Source organism: Melospiza melodia, chromosome 1, assembly GCF_035770615.1.
Source record: "Melospiza melodia melodia isolate bMelMel2 chromosome 1, bMelMel2.pri, whole genome shotgun sequence".
NCBI classification, from domain to species: Eukaryota; Metazoa; Chordata; class Aves; order Passeriformes; family Passerellidae; genus Melospiza; species Melospiza melodia.
The window spans coordinates 155,009,061-155,023,197 of NC_086194.1; the positions used below are offsets into that span (position 1 = coordinate 155,009,061).

At 34.4% G+C, this 14,137-nt stretch overlaps 1 protein-coding gene across 1 annotated transcript in view; it reads left to right on the top strand.

Moving 5' to 3' along the window:
- Positions 1-14,137, top strand: part of MMP16 (matrix metallopeptidase 16) — a 163,078-nt gene that overhangs the window by 132,126 nt on the left and 16,815 nt on the right. The window contains exon 7 of the mRNA XM_063172821.1: positions 13,319-13,457. Coding sequence (XP_063028891.1) covers positions 13,319-13,457 — 139 coding nt within the window. The remainder of the gene's footprint in view (positions 1-13,318; positions 13,458-14,137) is intronic.

The window sequence follows — 14,137 nt, forward strand, 5'->3', positions numbered from 1 at the left end:
AAATTCCATGCAAAATCAAATTTGATTATGCTACATTTCCAGTCAATAAATCAAAATTACACAGAGACGATTTTAATTCATTATTTGACATATTTGTCTAATGAAAATATCTTTACCAAGGAGAATAGGCTGTATTAGGTCAAAGGTTATACTTAATAATGGCAGAGTTCAATCCTTTCCCATTCTCTGTAAGACTGCACCAGCATTTCTTCTCAGTCTTATCACAATGTGCCTTTAATTTTGTGTTGGAGTGATTTTTGGCCAGCCCATTATAATAGCCACAGTCATTTGCTGCTTGAAATTGTACATTCCCAGCTTATCTGTAATCAAAAGTAGTTTATGACATTACCTATTCAAAAAAGTTGTTTATGACATTGCATAAAAAATTCCTTCACTTTCTACAAGATCTAATCCCTGTATCTGAGTGACAGAGGCAGCGAGAAGAGACAATTGAATATCTATAATTTTAATATTTGTTTTGTCATGACAGGTGTTATTGTTGGCTGTGGTTTTCTGGGTGTATCTCTCTTAATGGCCTGTTTTGCTCATTGGCCATTGCTGTCAGCCTCAAAGCTGAGACACTCTAGAAATTATCACTGTTCACCCACTGATTAGTGTGGGATCTTCTACAGTCATTTTTCTCACCCTACCATGTTCACAAGGGAGAACATTTACTCAGCCTTGCCCCATACTTTTTGGAGTTGGATTTGGTACCCAGATTTTTTTTGTTGTTGTTGTTGCCAGCACAATATCAGAGAACAAGCATTTAAATGAGAACGAAAAGCAAGTATCAGCCTCTTATCTTGCAGAGGCTTGAACACAAAATAACCCTCATGCACTCACCTGCAGGACAAGGAGCACATTTCTCAAAGGAGAGAAAGGACCTTAGCACAGCAGCTACCAGGGCCCATTGACAGCTTTAAACTACATTGGAAGGGGAAAAAGGGACAAAACCAGTGATAAGCAATGGACAGTGATAAATAGTGGGATGGCATGCCAAAACTTGACAAACTGAGAGCTAGTGAGAACTCTGGGGGCTGAAGCTGCCCAGAAATGTGGGGGACAATAAAAAGAGACTGTAGTAAATGGGATTACATCAGGCTGGTAGTCAGTCACTAGTGGGGTTCACATGACTACATCTTAAGGCCAGTTCTCTTCTACACTTTCACAAACAACTTGGATGCAGAATTTGAAGGGATGCTAAGTTTGCCAATGACACTCTATTGGGAAGAGCTGATAACTCCATTGAGGACTGAGAAGCCCTGCAGATATGTCAACAAATTAGAGGGTTGGGCAATCACCAACCATATGAAGTTCAGCAAGGGAAAGGGCTGGATTCTGCACCTGGGACATGGCAAATTAGGATGTACAGACAGATTTCAGAACAAGATACTGGAGAGACTGCTGTGGAAAGCATCTTGGGGGGTCCTGGCTGATGGAAAGCTGAATCTCAGTCAGCAGTGCCCTGACAGCCAGGCGGGCCAGCCCTGTCCTGGGGTGCATCAGGCACAGCATCACCAGCCAGGCAAGGGAGGGAATTGTCCCACTCTGCTCTGGCCTGGGACACCTTCAGTGTCTACTTGTTATAGGCCTGCATATGTGGACAGAGGTGGCATGACCCTGAAATGAGTAGTGTGAGTAGTGGAGGTCCTCTTTGATTTCCCTTCAAACAGTGTATTAAAGAGTGAGATATCATCTGGAGAACCTCCTCCTGGTTAGAACAGCTTCAGTATCTTGTTTATGAATGAACTGTCCTAAACTACTGCAAACAGGAGGAAATATTTTAATTACTCCCTCTTGCTTTCACCTGTTGTTCTGACATGACTCATCATGCACTCTTAAATTCTGCTGGTTTCCTCAGAGATTCATGCAATGTGCAGTGTGGAGAAGGCAGAGAGACAGGGTAAGTGGTAGCATGAGCACATACACAATCTGCACACAGGAGCACATTGAATGGCATATATGTGCAAAACCATGAAATTTGGTTTCGTGAATTGTGAAGATTCAAGGGAGGGACATGATTATTTTAGATCTCCAGAGACATAATAAGTGTCAATATAAGGGTTAGTGACACAGCTGATTTCACATGTTGCATTTTTACTACATGTTTCATTTATTCATTAAATGTTTTATTTTTTCCCCTTACTTCCTTGTAAATGTTTTCCTGTTATTAGTTATAGAATCATAGAATGGTTTGAGTTGGAAGGAACCTTCAAAGATCATCTATTCCAACTTCCCTGCCATGGGCTGGGACATACATTTGCATATGGAAATAAATATATCTGCATATGAATATGAATTTATGGATGTGACAGAAATATGAAAATACAAGTGATATAGTGTTAAATAGTAATAACAATTCTTTCTAGTAAAAAGGTCAGTGTTTAAAGGAAATTAAATCTTTCTTTACATGTAGAAAAAAATGTTTGAAGTACTAATTTCTCTGGTCCTACAATATCAATGATAGACTTGGTTGATTTTGGATAATCCTGGTAACATAGTTTGTCACTGCCTCATCCTCAAAAGCTTTTGGCCAACAAGAGTGAATAATAATGACTCCTATTTTATTTTGACATGAAAACAGATTTAGAAGCTTCCTTTAGCTGAAAACTATGTTAAGTGATCTCATAGATATGCCATAGATCAAAAGTCACAATCTTATTCATGCAGATGCACATTATTTTTTTACCAGGTGAATCCTTCTCTATTCTATTTGGAGTTTTTTAATCTTCATGCTTTGCCATGAATATCTATCTGGATTAATGAAACTAGAAATAAGTATTTATGGTTTTGGCTTATTCATAATTTCTCCATTTGAATTTTGTCAGTGTTTTTGCTGCCTGTCTCTGGAAATTTTTGGTGAAAAAGGTCATACCCTCTCTTGTTTTATCTGTAACTTTTGTTTATCATGGCCTCCATTCCCTGCTCATATATTTTGTAGGTAAAAATTAAGAAAGATAGTTGAATTTGCTCTAATGTGACCTTTTGGTTTATCAGAGAGTGCTTGAGTCATTACAGAGAGCCTGATGACTCAGACGTATTTGTTATAGTTTTTAAAATAATCTGCTCACCTCTGGCAGACAGTGAAGCATCATAATGTAAGTGATGGAGTAACAAGTAGGAAAAAAACCCCAAATTATTCTGATTTCATTGCAGGGGATGGTCAGTATTGTTTGAAAAAAGATAAGTCTGTCCTGAATGATTTTCCCAGGTTTATATGTGAAGTTACAGAAGAAATGTATGCACACAAACCCCACTATTCTTTATTCTCTTTTCATGGACCAGGATGGATAGCAAAAATAAACTATGAACAACTCTGGAAAAAAATCCTTAAATTTTCTATAGGATCCTATGTGGTACACTTCTTCTTCAGGAAGGAAATTTCTGTTTCTGTGCAATTGTTGGTAAGGCAATATAGTTTTGGGATAGGAAATACTGTTTTGTGATAGGGAAAAGAATCTTGAAAATACTGTTATGCTCATACTCTCTCTATTCCTAGAAAATTTCACATTTTAAAATCTTTTTGACAGTTTCATTAAAGAGAAAAAGGTAGTCCACAGTTATTGATCTTTTTTTAATGAAATGTTAAAAGAGGTTGCAAAATGATAGAAGAAAAATGAAGAGTATGACATTTAATATCAAAGATTATTTGGCTGATGGAGAGAGTTGTACAATTAGTGTTACTGAGCTTTCAAATAGATTAGAGGCTCATATGTTTTTCAGACTTAAGCTATCAAAGTGTCATAGAAAATAATGGGTTATCTAGTTTCCCCAAAGAGTGCATCAAAAGTAGAATGTGTTATTGGAACAGAAGTATCGATAAGCAGATGTTGGTCAATGCACAAAGGAGATTTGACTCATTCAAATGATATTCATTACATGTCCCATGATATTTCGAAGAACCACGATCATGTGTTGACATAACCTATATAAATGCAAGCCTCCAAGAAGCCGATCTACATTCCAAATTGGTGTTTGTTTTCAAGTATTATTTATAAAAAGAGAAGCATAGCTACAACAAAGCACATATCTTCACCTCATATCATAATGCAACTACATTTTCACCCCTTGTCATTGTTTATTCCCTCCTATGTACCCACCTGGTTTTAAAGATAATATATCAAAGATCCCTTGTTTGTATCATATGACATAGACAGATGCATGTATTTGTGAAATTGTGATTTTTTTTTTACATTTGGATCATCTTTGTTAGAATATTTACAGATTCTAACCAAGAAAATTGGTAATTTTTTTAGTAATAAAAATGCCCAAGTTTCTTATCTTTTCATGGTGCAGAACACACCACTGCTCCATGAATTCATGGAACTCATTGTTTTTATGTTAACTCCCTGTGGGAAAGGGCAACAGATCTGGGTTCAAGAACATTTACACATGGTTCTGTAGTCTCAAAGTGCAATCACTGCTGAGGAAATAAACACTTAATTGCTCTGTAAAGGCCTAATGTTCATTGTGTGGATGAAAGGTTTTGTGCAGTACTTTGTGACCTTGTGCTGATACCTACAGAGCATTAAGGGGAATTTGAATATTCTAGAGATTCCTGGCTGCAAGCCTAGATTTGATGTCGTTACGGTCTTTATTTTGCTTCTTTTATATCTGTCTATTTGTTTCTTCATATTGGATCATAACCATGTGGCAATGGGAACATTTTTTAGTGTCTCAGTCAGTTTAGTTATTTGGGAAAATCAGAATGAATTAAAATGCTCAATTCAGTTAGGAATACAGAAACCCATCCAAATAGATATTGTTTGGGGTTTTGGTTTTGTTTTCATTTTTGTTTTGTTGTTGTTGTTATTTTTTTTTTAATAGCGTGTTCAGTTGGTAAAGATAAAACATTAATTACCAGAGTTGTCACCATTTATGTATATATTGTGGGACAGATCAGAAAAAGCAAAATCATCTCCAGCTCCATCATAGTGCAAGGTCTATTACTGTCATACTTTTAATCTGAGGAGATGCAGTGGATAAGTTCTCATGACAAAGATTTTCCAGGAGGAGCCAAGTTGTCTTTGAAAATATATGATGGAGATATAGTACATGTTAACCACCCATAGAAGGCCCAAATCAACCCATGATGTTGTTAGAGGTCTCAGATTTGCTGAGTTTCATGTACAATGTGAGATCTAGTGTTACACAGCCACTGGTATTAGCCAAAAACTCCATAGCACGTTTTGTATGGATTCTGCAGAACAGATTTTCCTTGAGCTGAAAGTGTTTTATAAACACTTACAGCTTTTGATTACTTCAGGATGTTTTTGAAAGGTTAATGTATACAAAAGAAAGAAATGCTAAAATGCCTTTGGTGCTGTCTGCACAGGAAAAATAGAGGACAGATGGATCTGCATCAAAAAATAGATAAAAAGTTCACATAAAATTTCATAGTGAAGAAATTATTAAAAATATTTGAATAATACTGAAAGAATTAAAATAAGAGCTACAATCATAAAATAATTTACTAATTAAAACAAATACAAAAAAATGAGAATAGAGTATTAAAAAATTAAACATTAAAAAAACTTACATCAAAGGATTTTTAAATTATTTACTTCCATAGAACACCAAATACTGAGTGCAGTTTTAAGAGATGTTTATTTTAGAATTAATTTTTTTCTATATAAAGTAATAAATTTGTTAATTAGAAATGTAGAGAATATATTTTTTTTAATAAAGAGTTTTCAACTGTGCTAGAAATTGGACTGGGCAACAGCAATCATATGACCTTTGTAACGTAGATAAAAAGTAAGTTAGTTACTACAGTTATTTTCTGCACTGACATGAACAGTGACAGGAAAGGGCCAGGATTTTAATCAAGATATTTTCCAAATAAAAACTACAGCCATGGCTCTGGATGCCTCTGCAAGTAGGCTACATTCACTACCTTCATTGAAAGAGATACTTTCTCAGTCAGTTCACTCTGGATAATACCAAGACTGTTTATTTAAAAAAATATATAAATATTGGCCTCTGAGCATTTTTTTTTAAGCCTAGGGTCTGTTTTTAAGAAATGTTTTTCTTTGTATGTCTTATACATTCAATATTCAAGGAATCATGTAAAGTGTTTGAATACACTAACAGTCAACCAAGTAGATGTCCAAAATAATTTTCTGCACAGCAAATGACCAAATTGCACGTGGTACTTGGCTGAATATTTTGTTATATATTGTTTAGGAAGAGGTAGTGTAAGTTCACAATATTGTGTACTTTTCAAATATTTACCTTGTAATACACATGATAATTAGGGAACATGCAACATACGACAACCAAAATTAGTATCACAAATACATTAAAGGCATATTTTGGTAGGCATGGTGGTATTCAGTCAAAGGTTGGACTTAGATGACTTTAGATCTTAGAGATCTTTTCCAACTTTAATATTCCTATGATTCTACAGTTCTAATAAAATTAATAGTTTTATCTTCTTCCTATGTTTATGACGTTACACAAAATAACTCTGCTTTACTAGACGAGCAATGAATGTTGTCTTTCAAACAGAAAAAATATAGCACAAAGCAGTGATTTGCAGAATCTAGTTTAAAAATGAATGGGTAATCTTCAAAGTGTGAAGACCCCAGAATTCTTGTCTTCAAATGTTCAGTATTTATATATTGGGAATAAAATGAAAAATTTCTCAGATCTGCTACTGATCATGAAACGGTTTTGAATATGAAAAAGACCTCTGAATGGGGAGCAACGCTTTTGCCCTTTGTTAAATGTATTACCACAGAGGCAGGAGATTGGCTGAAGAGCTCAGGCATTCCCTGCAGAATTCCAGCACAGGTCAGTGCTGCTGCTCCCTCTGCCAGTGCTTGGGCACTGGCACCCTGAAAAAATGACCAAAGTACACCTTAGAGTAAGAATAAAACAAGGAAAATTAGAGACAAAATGAAGGAGGAGTAACTCTGCATCCTGGATCTATCACTGTGCAGGAGTAGAAGTGGGAATACTTGACTGCAGCTTATTGAAATCACTACAAAAATTCAGGATAGGTTTCAGAAGGACTGCCAGTGTTTTGGCTAATCGACTGTACTTCAGAAAATGATGTTGAGGGTGAAGGAGGTATTTTTGCTCCAGCTTCAGTCACAGTTCCTCTTGCTACATCCTGTTGTTCTGGTGGTGCCTAAACCAGATTTCAGGCAAGCAAGACTGCACATTGCAATTTTGTTGTATATGTGGTCCATGAAGGAGATCTGTACAGCTGTTTACAAATTAGAGAGGAGAACTAGAGGTTTCTCCTGTGAAGAGTCAGAGTGCATAAGAAATGCCGTAACCCTTTCTTTCTGAAAAATAAATGGATTGTTTTCATATTTTCCCTGATCTTTAAAGTCTAATTTCTGTGTTGCTTTAGCTTTTATAATTTTTTTCTTTTTTTTTCTTTTCTTTTTTTTTTTTTTTTTTTAAAGCATAGCTATAGATTTCAGCATGAACAATGAAAAGCAGTTTTCACATATCTCAAATGAGTGAAAGCGACTATTCAGGCCAGTAGTTAGGACTCAGAGTAAGATACCAAGAAGACAGGTTTTGACATAAGGCCATTTTGGATCCTGAATAAATTACTTGACATCACTTTATTGTGTCAGTAATACAGAAGAGGAAATAAGAAAAGATACTAGGAAAAAATGCTTAACGTGCCCCTTAGCAAAGATTTCATACATAGAATCGCTACATAATATTTTCTCCTGAAAATGTATTTACACCAGTGAACCTCAGCTTAGCTGAAGACAGATACTTTTAACCAATCTCAGTTTAGCACTTCCCATATTCATCAATGGGAAACATTTGCTTGTTTTTCACTTGCTCCTATGCCGAGTCACAGTAGTTAATAATTTTTTTCATGGTGTTAGTTGGCCATAAAATATTGTTAAGGAAAAGAATTAAGTTCATAACAAACAATAGTTTTAATTTGTCTACAGGAGTTCTCCAGTGTCTGATTAGATACCAACAGTAAATATTTGCTATTTATATAATTGTTTTTAATAACTGGCATCAAAGAAGTAAATTCCTTGCTTGAGAAAGTAAGGAGGAAACAGAACACGTCTTTGGTGATGTCTTTGCATATCTTTGTTTTAAATCCAATGATTTGGTCTCATTTCCAGTGAGGATATCAGCAGGAGGTTCAGGATCTTGACTTAGGAAGTGCTGATATTTTTCTGAGTGGTGTTTAATGCTCTGACTTCTCACCATGGCCCTCAGACAACCTTTACACCCTGTTCTAATTGAGTAACCATGCTGTTGTCCCAAACACATTAGCAAAGATGAAATGTTTCTATTAGTTCAAATAAGTGATGCATTCTACATCCGTCTGTTAATGAATGGTTAAAAGTCCTTTGCAATTTTAAAGGAGCTTTGTTTGTTCTTAATGTGAACCAGCTTCATAATGAGCTGAGCTGTGTGTGTATAAATAGTCCATTTAGTTAATTGTTTCCTACAATGAGATAGATTGGTAGCATCTATTTAATGTCTGATTCTGGTCTCAATAGAGCCAATTGTTTTCTACTATGGGATTAAGTAGGAATTGAAGTAATCCTAGTCTATAAATTTCATTGCGAATTCTATATTGGGAAAAAAAGAGAAACAGAAAAGAAAAATAAATTCAGAATCTTTCTCATAGGTGAATTGTGCTGATAATTTTCCTGCCCTTAAATCCACTGAACTGTATCTTGTATTTTCTGCTCCATTAAAATTTTTTTCCCAGAAAGTTGCTCAAAAAGTTTTCCCCCCTAATTTGTGCAGTAATTTCCTTTGGCTTAAATGCTATAGACTCAAATTCAGAATGTTGAAAATGGATGCTACTAAAGAAATATTTATTTGGAATTCCCCAAATGAGTAGGTACAAAGGCTTTAATTCCACACGCCACAGGGCTGTTATTACCAACATTGAGATTCCCTGATGAAATTCACAACCTGATAAAGTAGATGTGGAAAAGTGCTTTTTGAGATTAGATCAAGACTTTTAAAAGTATATTCCAAATTTATTTTGGTTTAGATACAATAACTATACCTTTCATTTCCCAAATTCAGTTTCCTAATATCCTGTAAAGGTCTATAGTAGGGGAACTTTATTGTGTCCTTCATCACAGTCTTGAAACAGGCTTTGTCCTTTGGTCAGCTTCTCTGTATGGAGAAGGAAGAAGAACCAGAACTCTTCTTCCTTTTCTCTAAGAGAAGAATTTAAAGTTGTAACATATCTTAGTATAGTATTTGCCACTGGTTATTTTCTTTTTTTCTTTTTTTTTTTTTTTCTGCAATACTTAGATGAAAAAAGTAGAAGGATGCTCATTTGTCTGAGTGTGTCAGTCTGTTGCTGCTGTTTTGCTTAGCTCCTGGGTATGTTTAATCTTCCACTGACAGGGGCTTGCTTTTGCACATGATCAGAGTATGCTTGTAGGAGAACACAAGACCCAGTATGATACCTTGATGTATTTTGTCAATAATATTAAGCTACAGTATTGGTTGCAATTTAGTATTTTATTAGATTGGCATTTATTTAGGGCAGAAGTATTATGCTTATTTGGCTTTTTCTTTTTTCAAATTAAATAGGCCAAACAGTTATCCTGTGGAATCTAGAAATAGTAAAACTTCTTTCCCCATCATCTGTAGCTATTAAATTTTGCATCTCACTCTATCCTATTAGGGGAATACTCTCAACAGCACCATATATATACACGTAGACATCAAGTCAGGGAGAAATTCACAGAGATTTTTGCTGTATAGTGCAAGGATATTTCAAATATTACTGGAGGGTCACACACATTTTTGTAATCATAGTCAAAATAATATAATTTACAGTAGCATTTTGGCCTTGTTTTGCACCTCTCTGTCTGCCTTAAATCTTTACCTGCCTTTATTTCCAAGTAGTTAAAAAAGGCACCAGTTCAAAGATTTCTGATTTTTTTCCTCCTTTCTAGCTTGTTGTAGGCTTTTTAGAATGTCTATCACATAGGGAAGTCTTTCTTTTTTTACTGGGTATCATTCAACCTTGAGTGAGAGTGTCACATGTCATTACAGAATCGTAGATAGAGTTCATTAGGTATAAAATAAATGTCAGAGCTCTAGACATTTTGTAGCAAATTAATGTTTTAACATTGACAATGGTTGTTGGTCCAGCAACATAAGAGAAAATGAGGTGCTCTAGACAAGAAAGGTCCATTAATTTTGCACTAAAGGCTCTACTAGTTTGTATATTATGGATAAACCAAAATACCTGGAGATTTTTTTTAATTCTCATACACATCAGTTGTGTCCCTTAAGGAATCTGAACTATATTTAAGTTGATAATAAATACTGAAATAGAAATTCATTATTCATAGGAGTAAGTATTTAAACATTCATAGAATGAAACATTATGAACAATTTAACACAATCATCACTAAAAAGGTATATTCTAAGACTGGGAGGAGACTCTATCTACTAGCAAACTCTGGAAATTATGCATTACAAGTCAGATTTTTTTCTCTAATACTCTCTTCCATTTAAAATTCTCTGAGCTAATAAAGAAGTGGTTTTATGAGGGAGCTATATGCTATGATCATACATGATATGCTATATTTTAGCCCCCTTGAATGCACAGAAAAAAAATGCATGAAACATTTAATGACAGTGCAGGATGATTTATGCATAACCTTTGTTTAGTTTGTTTTCTCTAAAAAGATTTATTGTCCTTTTTTCTCAAAAATATCCCATCCTCTAAATAAAATGTCAAAACTTTCATTTTGAGTGACTGCTACTGCTTCTTCATTTGACTGTTACTCTTTATCCATCGTACTGTTTCTGAAACATCTTACAGTCTCTTCTCACTCAATGACCATTTTCTGGGTTTTAGATATATTGCTCTATCTTAATTAAGTGTTGATTTTTGTTTGTATCAGCTTTGTTTTTGAACTGGGAATAATTGCCCAAGCTTAATTTATTTGGTATGTCTATAGTCATAATATTTAATGATCCATTATTATGCCAGATCTCAGCTGCACAGGAGTGATCCATATTTTTGAAGCAATTGGGTATCTACAGATGCCAACAAAGAGGCATTTGCTAGCCTGCAAGGAAAGACAGTAAAATCTATGCAATCAATGTATGCATTTGTCAGGCTTTGCATTGGAGTGTGCGTGACAAGTCATGTTCAACCTGTTTGCTGTAGTTAATATGTTTTGGGGAAACAAAATAATAAAAAGCATATTTAAACAACACAGTGGGAAGGGCAAAGGGATTCTCAACAAACACCATTTCTCAAAAGAGACAAAACTGTGTTTATTCAACATAAACAAATACACTGAGAAGTGTTTTGCCAGAGAAACTGTTTCAAGCTATTTGCTTAAACTGTGAAAGAGCTTCATTAGAGTGAATATGCTTCGACTTGGACAACGCCTCTTTTGAATTTCAATAATAGCTAAACTGTTGTCAAAAATACTTTCAGTAAATGTGCATGTTTATCAAAATGCAGATGATAAAATTGCTGGTAAATATAACTTTGTTTAAGATAAACTAATTATGTTTACATATATGTGCTGAAATGATACATTCTTTCTATAAGCAGAGCCTATCTCATCGGATACTTCAGAAGGATCCTTGGCATGCTTTACAGCTGCATGCTGCATTTCTTGAATTCCAGAGTTTGAATTCTGTCAGTCTAAAACCATTGAGTCCAGCATGTTTATAGGAAAGTCACCCAGGAAAATTAAATTTACATAAACAAATTATTCTATCAGCCTCTGCCAGCACCTACATTTCCCAATCTTATAAATGGTCCAAACCTTCAGTTCTGAAGTCAGACATTTCCATTTGCTGATTCCCTGAAATTATATCTATTGACAAATCACGTGCCAGCCTCTGTCTGTTTAAGTAAGACCATAAAGATGCTAAAACTATAAATTTTCAAAATGTTAGTTTTGTGGAAACCTGTAGGATCCTTACTGATGAGCTATGCCCCATTGTCCATGGTTATTGCAAGGACAGGTACATATGCTGAAAATAGATGAGGAAAATAAGAAGTCTTTAATATTCCATCAGCAGAAGAGAGAACACTGCATGTTATATTCACAATTATGCTTCAGAATGGAATATTTCAGCATTAAAGGCAATGACCCATATACATCTATGTATACATATAAACAGATTTAAAAACAAATTCATGGGGATATGCAGAATGAAACAAACATTCCAGTTTTGCCATAATTGTATTATTGTTAGGATTTTAATAGTAGAGCAGGAAAAATTATTGGTTTGCTAAGGAATTTGAACAAATAATAGATAAGAATATTCTATTATACTGCAAGTCAGCAATATGAAGTATAAAACACGGTTTGACATACAACCCAATACCAAATCTGCAAAATATAATTTTATTGGTCTTGTTATAATGCAGGCATACTCTACTAAGTCTGAAACGTAACCCATCATCTAGAAGATATTTGTTGACTTTATAATTTTACAGGTTTTGATGCACTGTGAAATATGAGTTCATTACACAGAGGAAGAACTGCCATGTAAACTGAGACAGATTCTGGCAGAACATCACTTCCTTTATTGTTAAAGGGGATTGTTTTACATAATAATAATGCTGGAAAATGTTCAAATGTGTGTAAGTTAAATACTTACCCTATCCTTCAACTTTAAATGAAACAGTTCTGAAGCAGTACAGTGATAATATCTTTATTGATACCCATTTAATGTGCCGTGTATTGGATTAGCTGGATTTAGCACCTATTATATATATATATATATATATATATATATATATATATATATGGCTGTAATATTAACCATTCTATTCAATGTCACTTGGAAAGACTGTTAAACTTCACTACAGTAAAATTGTCATCAAAGCATAGTTCCTACTGGACTGATGTAGTAATGTTACACATATATCTATCAACCTTTCACTGTTAGCAGCCACTGAAAAAAAATGACCTGCAAAATTAATTAGTCTTCAAAGTCTGTATGTAGTCCCATTTTGGGCATTCACATAAGCATATGGTTCAGCTTACAGTCTCACAGTCAGACCAAAAATTTTAAATTGAGCCCCTTATAAGAATGAAGTTGATAGAGTTACATCATCTCATACAACACGCTGTACGTTCTGCCGTGGGGTGTCTGCTCCCAACACCTGGTTTGTGTGTGTAGCTGATCCCCACCTCAGCAAAAACCAGTTCTGAAACATTTGTAATGTGAGACAAATGCAAACACAATGTGCTTATCCACTCAGCAAAAGGTCTGCTCTAAAAATGCTCTGATAGGCTGTCCAGTGTTTTCAAGACAGCAGCTGAACACATATAAATGCAGTAAGAAGTGTTTGTTTGGTTTCCAGGATCAGTGGTTTTGGCGAGTCAGGAACAACAGGGTGATGGATGGATACCCCATGCAGATTACCTACTTCTGGAGGGGACTGCCTCCCAGCATTGATGCAGTTTATGAAAACAGTGAGGGGAACTTTGTCTTCTTTAAAGGTAAGAAAGAACAAAAGTAAGATTTTGTGTAACACTTTTGAGTGTGATGATTTCTTGAAATACATCTTGTTTATTTTTACTAATGATTTGTAAATCTTATTGCAAATTGGTAGCTAAATGATGAGTATATAAGTTAACATTTTCTTGTTTGGCAATTACATTTTAATTTATGATTACATAATTACATAATTAATTACATTAATTTATGATATCAAAATATTGGGTCCTTTTTTCTTACATATTCAATCAAAATTTGAAAGTACAAATATAAGACATAGAAATGAAGTGATCTGTTATGAAATAATTTTTAAAATGTGTTTTAGGAAGACACAATGAACACATTTCCATTATTAATTTTTGTGTAGTTCTCTTTGCTCTTCCTTTTAACATATGAATTTCTTATATATTAAAATGAATAATTTCAATGATTCTGCTATATATACCTCACTGTACTGCATTTTATTTGTTTCATCTAAGACCTGTGATGTTAGGAGTTTCACGTGGGGAAAAATAATCTTTTTCATAGATGTGTATTTAGTGTTTTTAAAGGAGTATAAACTCCAGAAAATAGGCGATTTAGATCAAATTGTTGTGAACAATTCTTTTCAAATTTCACTCCAGACATCAGCTCTTCTTCAAAATTAAAGTTCTTGAACATGTACCTTATTTAGATTTAATGA